General features: G+C 38.2%; 1 protein-coding gene across 1 annotated transcript in view; it reads right to left on the bottom strand.

Moving 5' to 3' along the window:
- Positions 1-12552, bottom strand: part of spock1 (SPARC (osteonectin), cwcv and kazal like domains proteoglycan 1) — a 338530-nt gene that overhangs the window by 140917 nt on the left and 185061 nt on the right. The window contains 1 exon segment of the mRNA XM_066668610.1: positions 448-493. Coding sequence (XP_066524707.1) covers positions 448-493 — 46 coding nt within the window.

Here is a 12552-nt window from a genome sequence, read left to right as displayed (position 1 = left end):
CCTTAAAGAAAGGATTTAGAAACCTGGAAATGTGAACTGCATATAACAGTAGGCCAGGGCTGCCATGCAGCACAGCTAAGAGTCTAAGAGTATTCCATAAACACAGGGATTAAAGTGGAAAAAATATTCTGACTGAACCTCTCACTTCCCAGCTTTCAACAGCATGACACAACTGACCAGGTAAAGCCTGGCTGTGACAGAAATCCGTCATAGTGCCGTAGAATGTTAATCCCTGTAAACAGCACAGTGGCCTTTAAAGGGAATGTATTCTCATTATTTCTGACAACTTGGTATTAATCCCAAACTGGCACATGGCGTTTAATAAACATAATAATTTGGGGCATGTATAACACGTATAATATATGGTGGTCCCAAAGAAAGTTTTAGTTTCTACCCCCCGCCCCCCACCTCTTGCACCCACCACCCTCCTACAACACAAAAACATACCTTTATCTTGTGCTTTGCTGGGGCCCCAGGTCCTGAAGTAATCATCCTAGAGAGAGAGAGATAGAGAAAGGGGGGGTGTTAGTTAGCACAACTCAATCGTACAACCAAAATTTGTTTGGAGATTTGAACCTCTCTAGTGGAAATTGGGTAATTGTATGTAATATGCAGAAGAACATTGTGTAATGTGGTTTGTGCACCCAGACCAACCCACTCAGACATGCTGTCACATCTGCTGCTATTATCACATCATAATCAGTATAATTTTGATTTTGCATTTTACATTTTCCGACCCTTGTGTTCCCAGTCAAGACATGGTCTGAAAACCTTCTGCCGAATCTGATTCAACACCTCTGTATGAAACATCATGTTTATCTTTAATAATGACACAAAACGACTACACCAGCACATTTCTACACCCACGCATATGTTTGCAAGGTATTCAGCATTGTTAGCCCACTAGCTTACCCCTTAGTCTTTAGGGAGCTTTGGTGTGGTTTCCAATCTCACTTTCCTGTCCTGATTTCACCTCCCCTGGTTTCTAACTTTGTCTGACACTGTAACTTACGTAAGTTTTTTCAAACTGCAGTAATCACAGTTATTTATTGAAAAGGTTATAATAAGCATCAGACATTTTACTGTTGTTTACCGGGAAACCAGTAACCGTTTGATGTCTAGTCTTCACTAATTAGGCTATACAGTGACTTACAACAGGGAATATGTCAGTGTGTTTCTATCCTACTGAGTCAGAAATCTGATTTCCATGAAATTTATATAACACTGAACTAAATATTAATGTCAGATTTATAGCAATATTTTACAAATCAAACCGTAAAAAAAACTTCAAAACCACATCTGTTTATTTTCTGTTCTCTTTGAACTGTCAGGTACTTTTTGGGAATGAACGAATTATTGCATTTTATTTTATCTAGAACTCAATGAGACTTTTTCTCTTGATAAGAATGCATGTGAAGTCTTTTCATTTTCTGAATTTACATTGAGATTACCCCCTTTATCCTTTGAGCTAATTTCCCAAAATGTCTGAACAGGCCTGGCATCAAATATCCTTACTGTTGTAACACAATAAATTAGCTTGATTCAAATATGTACACCAGACTTTCATGAATAAAACATCTCCCACAGACTCAATTACTGCGAGAATTTAGTCAAATGACAAATGTGAGTCTAAGTTCAATGTACATATTTGAATCACGTACAATTCAATATGCAACCCCCTCCACCCCCCAGTTGTACTCTCTGCGTGTGTGTGTGTGTGAGACAGAGAGAGTGTGTGTGTGTGTGTGTTATGGTGTGGGTGTTACGATGTGATTACACGCTCTCCCATAATTGTGTGTTAGGCTTTTAGCACGGATTCCTATTCATATTTTTAGCAGTCTTTGGTGTCACAAGAATGTTAAGATAAACTACATTATCAGTTATTTATAGCACTGAATAATGATCAGTTCCAGAAAACAGGATCCAAAACACTTGAATGATGCAAAGTCCTACCAGGGGGGGTGTCTGTCCTTCAGATATTCCCAAGCTTTTAGTAAACAGCTTTAACTTGGCAAAGGCAAAGCCACCATGAAATGGAACACTGGAGCAGCTGGACAACAGCCTACAGTCCCCATGCTTAATGCAAAGTGAGGCCTAGAGGGGTATAAAGACCTACAGCACTGGGCTGTGGAATTATAGGTCCCCATTCTCTGAAGTGGAACACCAATCATTAACTATGGAATGAACTCGAGTGATGTTTATCATCCAGAACTAATCTTACATCACCTGTCCTCACTTATGCTTTTGTAACACCAAATTCTTAGAGAGGTTTCAGCATCTTCAGCTTGTGTGAAAACTTCCCAGAATAATAAAGACTGCTAGTGAAGCAAATGAACTGATCTAACTATTCAAACTATTCATTTCAGATGATTTCTTGATTATAACTTAATTGTCAGTGTTGTTTGTTTCGATTTTTCAGATCTGTCTACAGCTCAGCATCCAGTTGTACCAGCTGACAGCAATTGGTGTGTAACATTTTTAAACCTTACGACTGGGGTGATTAGTGACAGAGAATTCACTAATTTTTTTTGCCACAGATTCTGTCACAGATTCTGTCAGCTCAGTCTGTTTAAGTTGCGTTCAGCATTTCTAACACCTTGGACTTAATCTCAACTTGGCACAATGACATTGATACACAATGGTATTACACATATAATAATATGGGACGTACAGTGACAAACATGTATCATTTATGGTGGTGCCAAAAAGCATTTGAACACTGTACATTTTGAATCTCTATTAAATGTATTTACATAAGCTTTCTTCATGATTTTGTTACAGAATGACGTTTGTTTCCAATTTATGTGCACACACCCACCCACCACCCCCTAAAACACATTACATTAAAATACACAGACATTAAAATAGCTATGTATAACTGTTACTTGGTACAAGCGGTTAACACAATGGCAGTTTTACATTTAGAATAAGCTATGATGGGATTTACGTGCAGCTGGTGCAACTGGCTACTGTTTGTTAACAGCAGCCCACTATCCTACTAATGGTTTCAAACTAAACTAACTAAGAATATATAGTCAACATAATCCTGTGGTCAGTGTCCTGTGTCCACTAATGAAGGTCTAGAAGACAACCAACAGAATCTGGGCAGCAACAGATAAGCAACTGACTCTTACTTTACATCAAAAAGGTGAACCAACAAGGTAGGATTCTAACAAAGTAGACAGTGAGTGGACACAGGCAACTCCACAAGGAAACTCTCCAAGAAAGGCAAGCTATTCCTGGCACACACACGCACACACACCCACACACACACACCAGAATTTATATTCACATGTGAACAAGTAGTTGAGCTTCAGGTTTTAGAATGTGTTGCATGTTCCAAAAGCAGTGACCCCTCTCAATTTCTCCACCATCTGATTTCAGGCTCAAACTGCTGGATCTTTCGATTCAATTTCCAATAAGATAGCATGCATAAAGAGAAAAGACTGTTTATTTATTTACAACCACAACACCGGCCCATCACTCCAGCCTCTATTAATGGAGGAGACAGGCCAGATAAACGAGCCCAGAAGCGTGTGAGCCTGTGAGGATCTCTCTGACAGAGCCAATGCGAATCTCACGGCACATTAGCCTCTGCCAAGGCGTTTCAAACAGCTCGTCATCTTCCACCCAAACACCAGCAGCGCCTCAAGTGGCCAGGCCCATTGGCACTGTGAGCAAATAATTCACTTCCAGGCAGCTAATGAATATTCCATTGATGTGTGTTTCTGAGTGAGTGCATGGAATTACTGTATGAAAATGATGAGCAGTGGTGGAGAGAGCCCACAACAGGTGACAACCACATTTTATAATCTGCAAACTGCAAAATATAAGCACACTCATGTTGTAAACAGGCAGGAGAAATTCAACTATATATATTCAAGTAATATATATATATATATATATATATATATATATATATATATATATATATATATACAGTACTGTAACTACACTGTAAACCAAAAGAAATGAGCAGAAATCAAACTGGGCAAACATCTGTCCAAAGTTCATAAACTTAAATGCCAGAAGTATGCATACACATTTATTTTAAGTGTCTACTACAACAATTAACACCCAATTAAACTCCAAAACTTCTATTTTGCTCACTACAAAAAGCGCACTGAAGCAACCAGTGTTATATATTTTAACCAAATATTTAATACTGTTTAAACGTATGGTGTAAGTGATCTAAATTCTATTTATAAATTCATTCATTATCTGTAATCGCCTATTCATTTCAGGCTCAAGGTGTGTACAGACCCCACCTGGAATCACTGGCCAGTCCGGGACAATGCATCATGCACTAACACCTATGGACACTTCTGCATGGCCAATCCACCTAGCAACATGTTTTTTGAAGCTGTGGGAGTAAAACTGGAGCATCCAGAGAAGACACCCATGCAAACACAGAGACTGAACGTAAGGCCTGAACCCAAAAGCCAAAGTCCAGGAGCTGTGTCACAGAGGCACTACCTGTTGCGCCATTTCGCTGCCCACTGAAATGAGCATGTGAGCACCTAGACCATCCAGCATCTTGGTTGACAACTGCCACACAGTAGTTCTACTTGTATGACGTCAGATGCCACACTGCTCAAACTCATAACATTTAAGTTCAATTAAATTTATCACTGCAGATGAAACCGTTACAGTTTCACAAACTCAAACAGAAGAAAGAGGAAAAGATAATTGATGTCTTAAATTGAGTGTAACATCTGAATATACTTTAGGTAGGAATCACTCAATCCAGTTAATTACTCTGAACACTGAGGTTTACAGTGTAGCTCTAAAATCAGAATAAAGCTCTTTAATCAGACTGTGGGGCTATGTCTATAATCCAACTGGAGAGAGAGAGAGAGAGAGAGAGAGAGAGAGAGAGAGAGAGAGAGAGAGAGAGAGAGAGAGAGAGAAATAAGCAGGTGAATCATGTTGCCTCTGGACTAAAGCAAGGTCATGTCTGGTTGTGACAAACTGGGCCAAACTTGGCCACAGGCCTGCTGCCCAAAGTCACATGGAATTGTGGGTAAAACCTGAACTTTCTCATACTCAGACTGCCTTCCTAACTAGCAAATCATCTCCAGAGTAGCAGTGCCTCAGGGCTAAAGTAATTGTAATGCTGTTTCATACCCCTGTCTCCCTCTTCGTCTCTCTCTCCCGTCATTGCACTCCTTTTGCAATTAAATTAAACCCAATCTATTTTATTGGCATGACAAATAATGATGTATTTTGTATTCCTAAACTTTGGGTTACAGAGTCTGAGAAATGAAAAAAATAATGAACAAAAACAAAACAAACAAACAAGACGTGTCTTGTCTAAACTAATAGTTTGTAGCAGTACTGAAACTAGTTTGTGACTAATAGTGTGTGTGTGTGTGTGTGTACACGTGTGTATGCATGCTTAAACTTCATCTAACGCATTTAATTAAGAAATATTGTGCTGCCAGTTTTCAGCACTTCCACCATTAGATGATTATTTCTCAATATGTGAGCGCATGCATAATTTGGAACATTTATCATAACTTTTTATAAGGAGATTTCTTTTTAAGCTTTGGTTCCCAAAGTGCGGGAGTTATCGCAGAGGGCTGCAGCAGGACAGATGTATGAGGTACACAATGCAGTCACTGTAAAGGTTATTTGTGACTTTGTTTACAATAAAAAGTTGCACTTTTTTGTGAATTACATCCCTTAAAGAAAATTCTATTGGAGTCTACAAGCAAAGTTTCTGCAGAAAGAAACATTTGGGGACTAGTGTGTGGTTTTTAGTTTTTCGACTTGGTACTACGGTAAAACAAGACTACTCTAATAACGGTTAATAAGTGATTTACAGTTTTGCCAAACAGTGAACCCAAAACCTTCTACATTGTTACATTTCAGATCTTTTGCTCCATTAGGCAACATTAAGCCTTTCAGGTTCATTATATTTAATATGTGTTTAATCATTTAGTGTCTGTTCACTGCTCCAAAACCCAAACCTAAAGCACCAATTTTTAGCTCAATGGCTGACACAGAAATGTGAGTAGAGTGAAACGATGACATTATTAATCGGCTTCTAACAAATTTCTCGTTTCTTTGACAACTTTGGAGAAAGTGACACTGCAAATTATTTACAAATATCAACTTCAAAACTACTACTACTAGTTTATTCTAGTGCACGTGTTCATCACGAGCTTGGTAACTATGTCCTGCTGGAAGAGCAAATTGCTAATGTGTCATAGGCTTCAGTTATAAACAAACACAAAAGGGAAACTCATGAAAAATTTGCTTATGGAACCACTTTGAGAAAACACCAAAAGTGAAACCTTGGGTGTTGTACCAATGGTGAAATAAGTTAATACGTTTTTTCCACACCAACATTTCTGATCCAACAGCTCTGTATGGGACAATAATCAGTTTCACTCTGACTTTCGTTGTTTGTTACATTCCTATGAGCTTTTCAGAATGTCTCAGTTGAGGGTTTGTCCTATTTGCCAAATTCTTGATTCATAAGTGGGTGCCTCATTTCACTGTCATGAAGGACAATTGGTTCAATTACTGATTTAGCCGAATTCTAATGGAAACTCAAATAAATAAATAAATAAAAAAGCTCTGCATGCTTCCTCTGTCCATTCCTTCATTGCCTCAAGAACGTTTCAAGTATTGGTTTTCATTCTGGGATAATTAAAGCTGGAAAAGTCAGTTATTTTGTATATGCCTTTCATTAATAACATTAACAATATTTTGGCAGGTTCCCTAAGATGCGTCTCTGCTTAGAAATATCACACTTTCTGTTTCTTTCTGTATTTTAATTTCTTCCCCCAGATATACCACCAGGCTCAGGTCTAGCTGTGCTGTTCTGCAGCTCCAGGCTCTTCTATAGACCTTAATATAATATAAATATTAAACAGAGGGCTTAAACAGCAGCCCTGCCTCCCTCAAGGGAGACCATAGTTGTTCATTTATTGCCATCATTTTATACTGCACTTCTTTTTTCTTGTAAACATTGGTTTAAGTGGGTCATGTGCTTTATCTCATACAGCACTTACACCCTTGGTGAATAATCCACTGTGCCAAACAGCATCAAAAGCCCTTTTGAATTAAATGAAGCCTGTATTTTTGACAACATATTTCTCAATTAAAATACGTGTACTATAATATCAAATGCATTGTAGATATTTGATAACACTCCAGTTTGAAATCTATCCAACACCTGATTAATAAAGATATTTTACCGTAGCAGAATTTAAAACTACTTCAGTATTTTTTAAGGTCAATTTAATCTCTATTTCTATAGATGTTACATGTTATAAATTCATGACTTCTACATCTCAGGGATATAAGCTCCAAACTAAAGCAAGTAGATTAAATCAGGGTTGCTCAAACTTCCCTCCAGTAATGTGTCACCTTAGAGAATTTAGTTCCATCTCAAATTAAAGCCTTCAGGAGTGTCTGAATCATGGCTGAATCATGGAAAAATGGGGTTAAGCTGCATTTGACCCATCACTTTTTAAAGTACTGGGGCGATGCCTCGCCACTTTTTAATTGAGTTCAGTCCCCTTTTGGAGCACTAACATGACAAATCAATAGACTGTTCAACAGCAGCAGAACCAATTAAAATGTATATTTCTGTCAATTTTTTTCTGTCTTTTTTATTTGTGTTTATGAGAGGTCTTCCCAGCTCACTAATCTGTATTTTTACTGCTACCTTGCTAAGATACAATGTGTGGGAACTGTGTCCTTGGGAGTGACTGAGCTCTATCCAATACATCTGGGATGAATTGGAGTGGTTTTTGTGCTAAAAGCCAATCCTCCAACATCAGTAACCGACCTCATTAATACTCATGGCTGAATACAATCAAAGTCCTCACATGATGTTCTAAAACATACATTTTGGGCTTATAGTGAATATCTGTGATACTGAAAATAAGCTCTAAAAACACAGAATTATAGACAGTGACTCAGCTGTATTTTGTCATTCAATGATCTTTTCCCACCTTATTACCTTTGGAGGTACAATGCCGGTCCTGAGGAAATTAAATCACCAGGACCAAGCTGGGGCAGACCTGCATTAACCCCTTAAATGGCCTTAAACTGCTGGAGGGTCCAAATGTTCATTACACATAACAAAGCTGTAATTAGGATCTAATACTCTAGCAGTAGTGTATGAAAGAAATCTTAATCAGCCACTATCCAAGGCTTTGAAGGAGTGTTTATGTACGAATGGGCTTCTGATGGCTATGCAGCTATAGTTTTCCGATGACAGTCATAAAGACCCACATTTACGTCCCCTGATTGTACAAAAAGACCCATCAACATGATTAAAGGCTTTGTGACTGAACTACAGAGCCAGGAGCATGTTATATAGGGGGATATATTCCATCCTAGTTCTGCTCGATTTTGCTGCAGTTTTGATAAGGACAGTTACAACATACTCATCTCATGGCTTTCTAGTATTGACCTCTCTGGCACTGTGCTATCCTGGTTTACATCCCACTTGACAGATAGGATGCATTTTGTTACAACTGGGAGACACATTTATCACTGCTCCAGTTACTCAGGGAGTTCCACAAGGCTCTGATCGTGGCCCCTTATTATTTATTATTTATATGCTGCCCCATAGTCTCAATCTCCACTGCTATAAGTATTACACGCAGATCTGTTTTAGCCTAAAAAAAACCCAATCCACGCTGCTGTTGGAACTGACACACTGTCTGAACTCCAATGTTAAGCCAAGTTTAAAAAAAAATGTTCTATGTTCTACCAGATAAAATTATTTGCTCATTACAGTGTATACAAAATCCTGCAGCGAGCCTCTTAGTACACACCAAGAAGTATGCCCATATAACTCCCATCCCATCAATTACACTGGCTTCCAATCACAGAATGTGCCAGATACCAAATCCTGCTCTTAACCTATAAAGCCCAGCATGGCTTCAGATTCTGGACTTCCAATTGTTCCAAAGTTCAAACTCTCTAATATGGGTGTCAGTCTTTTAGCACTGCTGCCCCCACCCTTTGGAATTCCCCCTCATCTATTCACTCTTCTACCTTTGTCCAGTTTCAAAACTCAGCTAAAAACTATTTTCTGAATATTTTCACTCCCTCTAATATGAGTACATTTTTCCCTCTGATACTGGAAAATGACCTTGGGTTTCTTTGATGTGCTATACAAGTGTAATGATACAGGGTCTATATTGCCTAATGCTCAGGTAAATCAATGGTTTATTTTTATTGATGGTTATAGATTAGAAATGATAGGTTTCTGATCTACAGTTTGTTGTAGGTTGAGTTAGATCTGGTGGGAGTTTATCAGGTCAAAACATCAAGCCTTATAAAGGTTCTACTCCAGAGCTCACTCCTGCTAGTTCCTTTCTCATGGTTTAGTATTCACTTCTCTCTTGGAGCAGGTTCTCTCTACTCCCACGTTCAGATGGTTTTAGAGCTGACTTGGAGAAGGCTGTGTCTTTGTTACTGGTGCTGTGGGTCTCAGTTCTGCAGACTCCAGTTTCACCAGGGAGATTGTCCTTGATTTGAGCTGGAGGACTGAAGCAGAGTGCCAGCAGAGTGATGCAGGAACTCTGCTCCTTACCTTAAATGGCTCAGGTATGAAAGGTCAGAGTGTCACATTCACTTTTTTAGAGAATTTAAAAAAAGACCTCTTCATTAGTGTAGCTTCTTGAATACTCATTATATGTTCAATCCAATGTTTGTATAGTTTACTATGATTAATTTACCCTAGATATATGAGTATGATTAACCCATACTCCAGCTGTTCTCAGAGGTTTGGGATTGAGCTTCATCACACTACAGAATGCAGTTCCGCTGCTGCACAACCCAACACTGGGGGGATTTACCAGGCCAATTCCTATGAGTATTATATAAGGCTGGGCACTGTTTGGAATACAATACTACATTTTATTTTAAGACGATTAATAGCCAAACTGACCAACAACAAGGGTAGTGCCACACTATCAAATGAGCAGGTTTAGCAGCATTTAATAAGTACTACAAACAGTCATCTACTGTACATGAGTTTGTATCATAACATAACACATATTTTCAGTTGCTGTACTCTTCATTTCAGAAAAGGTGAAATAAAAAAAAATGCCCTTCTTCAGTTTTCCCTTTGCTCCTGGGAGTCTATTCCTTCTGATGTCAGTTGCTTTGAAAGTGTTAAATGATAAACTATACTGGCTGGTCTGTTGTTTTTATATGTATTTTTTCCACCTAACTAGGTTACTTTCATAAATAAATGATATAACTTGTCAATATTTGTTTTTCTTTGAATTATATTATCTTAACATCACAGAAAGAACTGACATTTCAGGAGCTCATCAAACATGATTGTTCACTCTCTCTCTCTGATGAGCAGGCCTCTCTCACTCGTACATTTGATTTGCATAAAACTTCTGCTGTTTGGAAAACACTAGATTGTTCTCAGTAAAAAATAACAGGTCATGTTTTTGGACAACTAGCCTGCGTCCCACAGGTCTGAGCAGGCACAGGCTGAACAGTTTATCACAACAGTGAAATAACAGGCTTTACTATTAAAACAAGACACTTGACCTGCACACCAAAACACACCTGCATTTTTGTTTTCTATTTTTTATTTATTTTTTTAATGAACAGGTAGGAGTACAAAAGGTGCTGTTTCAGTCAACTACTGCCTTTCCTGCTCAGTTCAAGTGCTGAAATAACACGTTCTTACTGTTCTAAAACCAAAAGGTTTTAGAGATGAACCAGCAGCAATTTGGACTGGACAGTAATATTTTTATTATGTATAATGCCAATGCATTTGGGCACATAGGCCATAAACCTCCCACAAAAACCCTCTTTATATCCAGTTTAGAACCTATAGAATTGCAAAATGCCATTAACCTAAAAAATGTTTTTTTTTAAATTAAATAAACTGTACAACTTCACTGCATGCAGCAAAGTTATATTTTGCTGTAAATATTTGTCTAAACTTTAGCTTGATTCAACAATAAAATACAGTGTGTATATACAGTACCTATTGTGTATACATATGTTCTTGTAGATTCTAGACATTATATAATTGTTCAGAGAACATGTTTAAAAATTGTATAGTATATGATAACATACTAACCCAGCGTTTCTCAAAATGTCGCGGGGTGATTTCTCAAAGTAGGTCGCATAGGTATTGCAGGCGGGCAGCAAGGAATCGGAAGAAATGAGCATTTTTATACCCATCTTAATTAATGCCTTTCTGTTTTGCCAATTAAGCTTACTATAAAAGGCACCCACTCACAATGGATTCATTAATAGCCCTTAAACAAACTAAAAGGTCCAGAAAATGTAGCCTGCCTGGAACCAAAATATGATTTTTCATAAACTTTTTATTTTGAAAATGCTCCACTAAGATTAATGTGTTTTGGCAGCGAGGCAGACACAGGGTCGGTCTTCTATCAGCCTTCGTTAATGCGCCTGTTCAAATATAAATCTGCTCCAATCATCAGCTTCACTGGTTCTCTGATTCACCGTCAGAGTCTGGTTTATAAAGTTAGTTGTTTTTTTTGTTGTTGTTTTTTTAAACCAGCTCTGGGCTTGAGGTCAGCAATGAGAACACAACAGATAACAATGATGGTTAATTACAGGTATGAAAGCGGCTTGTATATAACTGTTAGGGAAAGAGAGGAGGATCTGACAGTTAGTGAACGTTAATATTCTCTGTGTTTAGGTTGTGACATGCAGCAGGTTTAAGAGTAGTCTCTGGCTGTGTCCCAATCTGCACACTGCTGCACTGAATAGTGTTTAAAATAATAATAATATACCACCCTCAGCAGTGCTCTCTGTAGTGGAGTATGTAAAGCTCCATAGTGTGTTGTCTGGGACACAGCCTCACTCTCTAACATTAATGTTAATCAAATGCTGTTTCACATCAATATAAATGCAGTATTTTACTGCCTCATAGGGATCAGTTTATAGCTATATAAAATTTTGGGAATGGGGTGTGCTTTGACTCAGCAAATATGCCCCCCACCCACCCCCTAAATATCAAACTCACCCCTACGCCCGCCACCTGCCTTTGCTCATTTTTGCACAGATTGTATTTTTGAACATTGATGTTAATGCTGTATCTAGTGTTATAATGTTAAGCTACTGATTTAGAGACTGAAGTTGATGTTACTTAAACAAATACGAAAATTGTAAATTTGCATGTGTATTTTATTACAAATTTTTTGGGGGCAATATGGTACAGGTGGGGCGTGAAAATTCCCCTTCGTCTGAGATAGAAAAAGTTTGAGAAACACTGTACTAACCTAAGCATGTCATTCCACCAGATTTTGATCATTGCTGTGAAGGTTATCTGTATTTTACTGAACCCCACTCCAGATGTGTTTCCTCATTGGACTGACCTGCCACAGCGAATCTGCGGCAGTTACATCAGCACCAGCTACACATATGAAAGCCCCAGCAATGCTGATCAATCTTGGGGAGCTACACTTCTCAGATACTGTAGCTACAGGGTCAGCCACAACAGCATACTGATTTACTCACTACATTTCTTTTATAAACATCAGAGTCATACATATACACCTCATACATACGTTTTCT

Source organism: Hoplias malabaricus, chromosome 4 (genome assembly GCF_029633855.1).
Source record: "Hoplias malabaricus isolate fHopMal1 chromosome 4, fHopMal1.hap1, whole genome shotgun sequence".
NCBI classification, from domain to species: domain Eukaryota; kingdom Metazoa; phylum Chordata; class Actinopteri; order Characiformes; family Erythrinidae; genus Hoplias; species Hoplias malabaricus.
Note: the sequence above shows the minus strand (reverse complement) of the source record. Positions and strands in the feature narration are given on the sequence as shown.